Source organism: Sphaeroforma arctica (assembly GCF_001186125.1).
Source record: "Sphaeroforma arctica JP610 unplaced genomic scaffold supercont1.9681, whole genome shotgun sequence".
NCBI classification, from domain to species: Eukaryota; class Ichthyosporea; order Ichthyophonida; genus Sphaeroforma; species Sphaeroforma arctica.
Window position 1 is genome coordinate 1 of NW_014030877.1, and position 1,040 is coordinate 1,040.

At 43.3% G+C, this 1,040-nt stretch overlaps 1 protein-coding gene across 1 annotated transcript; it reads left to right on the forward strand.

Moving 5' to 3' along the window:
• Positions 1-127: 127 nt before the first annotated feature.
• SARC_17078 (hypothetical protein) lies at positions 128-401 on the forward strand (the record flags this gene model as incomplete). The annotated part of the gene is made up of 1 exon (XM_014288821.1): positions 128-401. A coding segment is annotated over one exon (274 nt), but the record flags the coding sequence as incomplete, so codon positions are not given.
• Between the last annotated feature and the right edge of the window lie 639 nt (positions 402-1,040).

Genomic DNA, 1,040 nt, shown 5'->3' on the forward strand with positions numbered 1-1,040 from the left:
TATATATATTTATATTTTTGTATATATATATATATACACACAGGAACAGGCGGATGAGGCGTCAATTGAGCTGGACATTGGTACGGGATATGTGTGCGCACATGCAGGAAGCAAGCTCATCGCCGACATGTCACGTGTGACAAAGAAGAATCCTCCGTCTAAGCTCAAAGTGCAGGTTGTGTACGCAGCCAGCCGCAGCGCGGCTGCTCCGCTGGCGCTCTTCGAGGTCGCCCAATCAAAAGGCGTTGTTTCAGCGGCGAGTGATCTGATTGGCTCGTTGTTTAATATGTTTGGGTCTAAGAAGAAAGACAAGGGAGCCTCGGGTGGCGCTGGGGCGGCTGCGGGCAGTCACAGACAGGCCGCGAGTTTCTTTGACGAGTTTAATCCGTACCGAGACAAAGGTGAGGTGTTTAGGTTTTGTGGGTTTTTTTAGGGTTTAGGGTAGGGTGTTGTATGGGAGAAGGGATATAAAAGGTAAATGTGAGAAAGGGGAGAGCCAACATATGCTGTGTGGGATGTGTGGTATATAGTCAATCTGTACTGAGACAAAAGTAAAGCGATAAGGTGCTTAACAATGGTAAAGACAAAGGTAGGACGGTTCGGTTGTCGGGTTTAGGGTTTAGGGTTTTAGGATATAAAGTTTAGGGTCTAGGATTTAGGGTTTAGATTTTATAGGACCCTAATTGAGTTGTGTGGTTTGTCCATCGACAGGGCGGGTGTTCATTGGCTTTGCGACTCATCAGACGACTGGTGCATCGTTCCACGTGTCTGCGCCTGTCATTCCAACGGTATGTGTTAGGGTTTAGGGGTTTAAAACAGTATGTGGATATGTAAGTCTGTGCGTTTGTACGCAGTTGTTATCGTTTGTGATCTATCTGTGAATGTATGCGTCTTTTATATATATATATATATATATTCATGTACGCATATATTATCGTTTGTTATCTGTGGATGTATGTGTCTTTAATGTATATATGTATATATTCATGTACGCAGATATTATCGTTTGTTATCTATGGATGTATGTGTCTTTAAATATA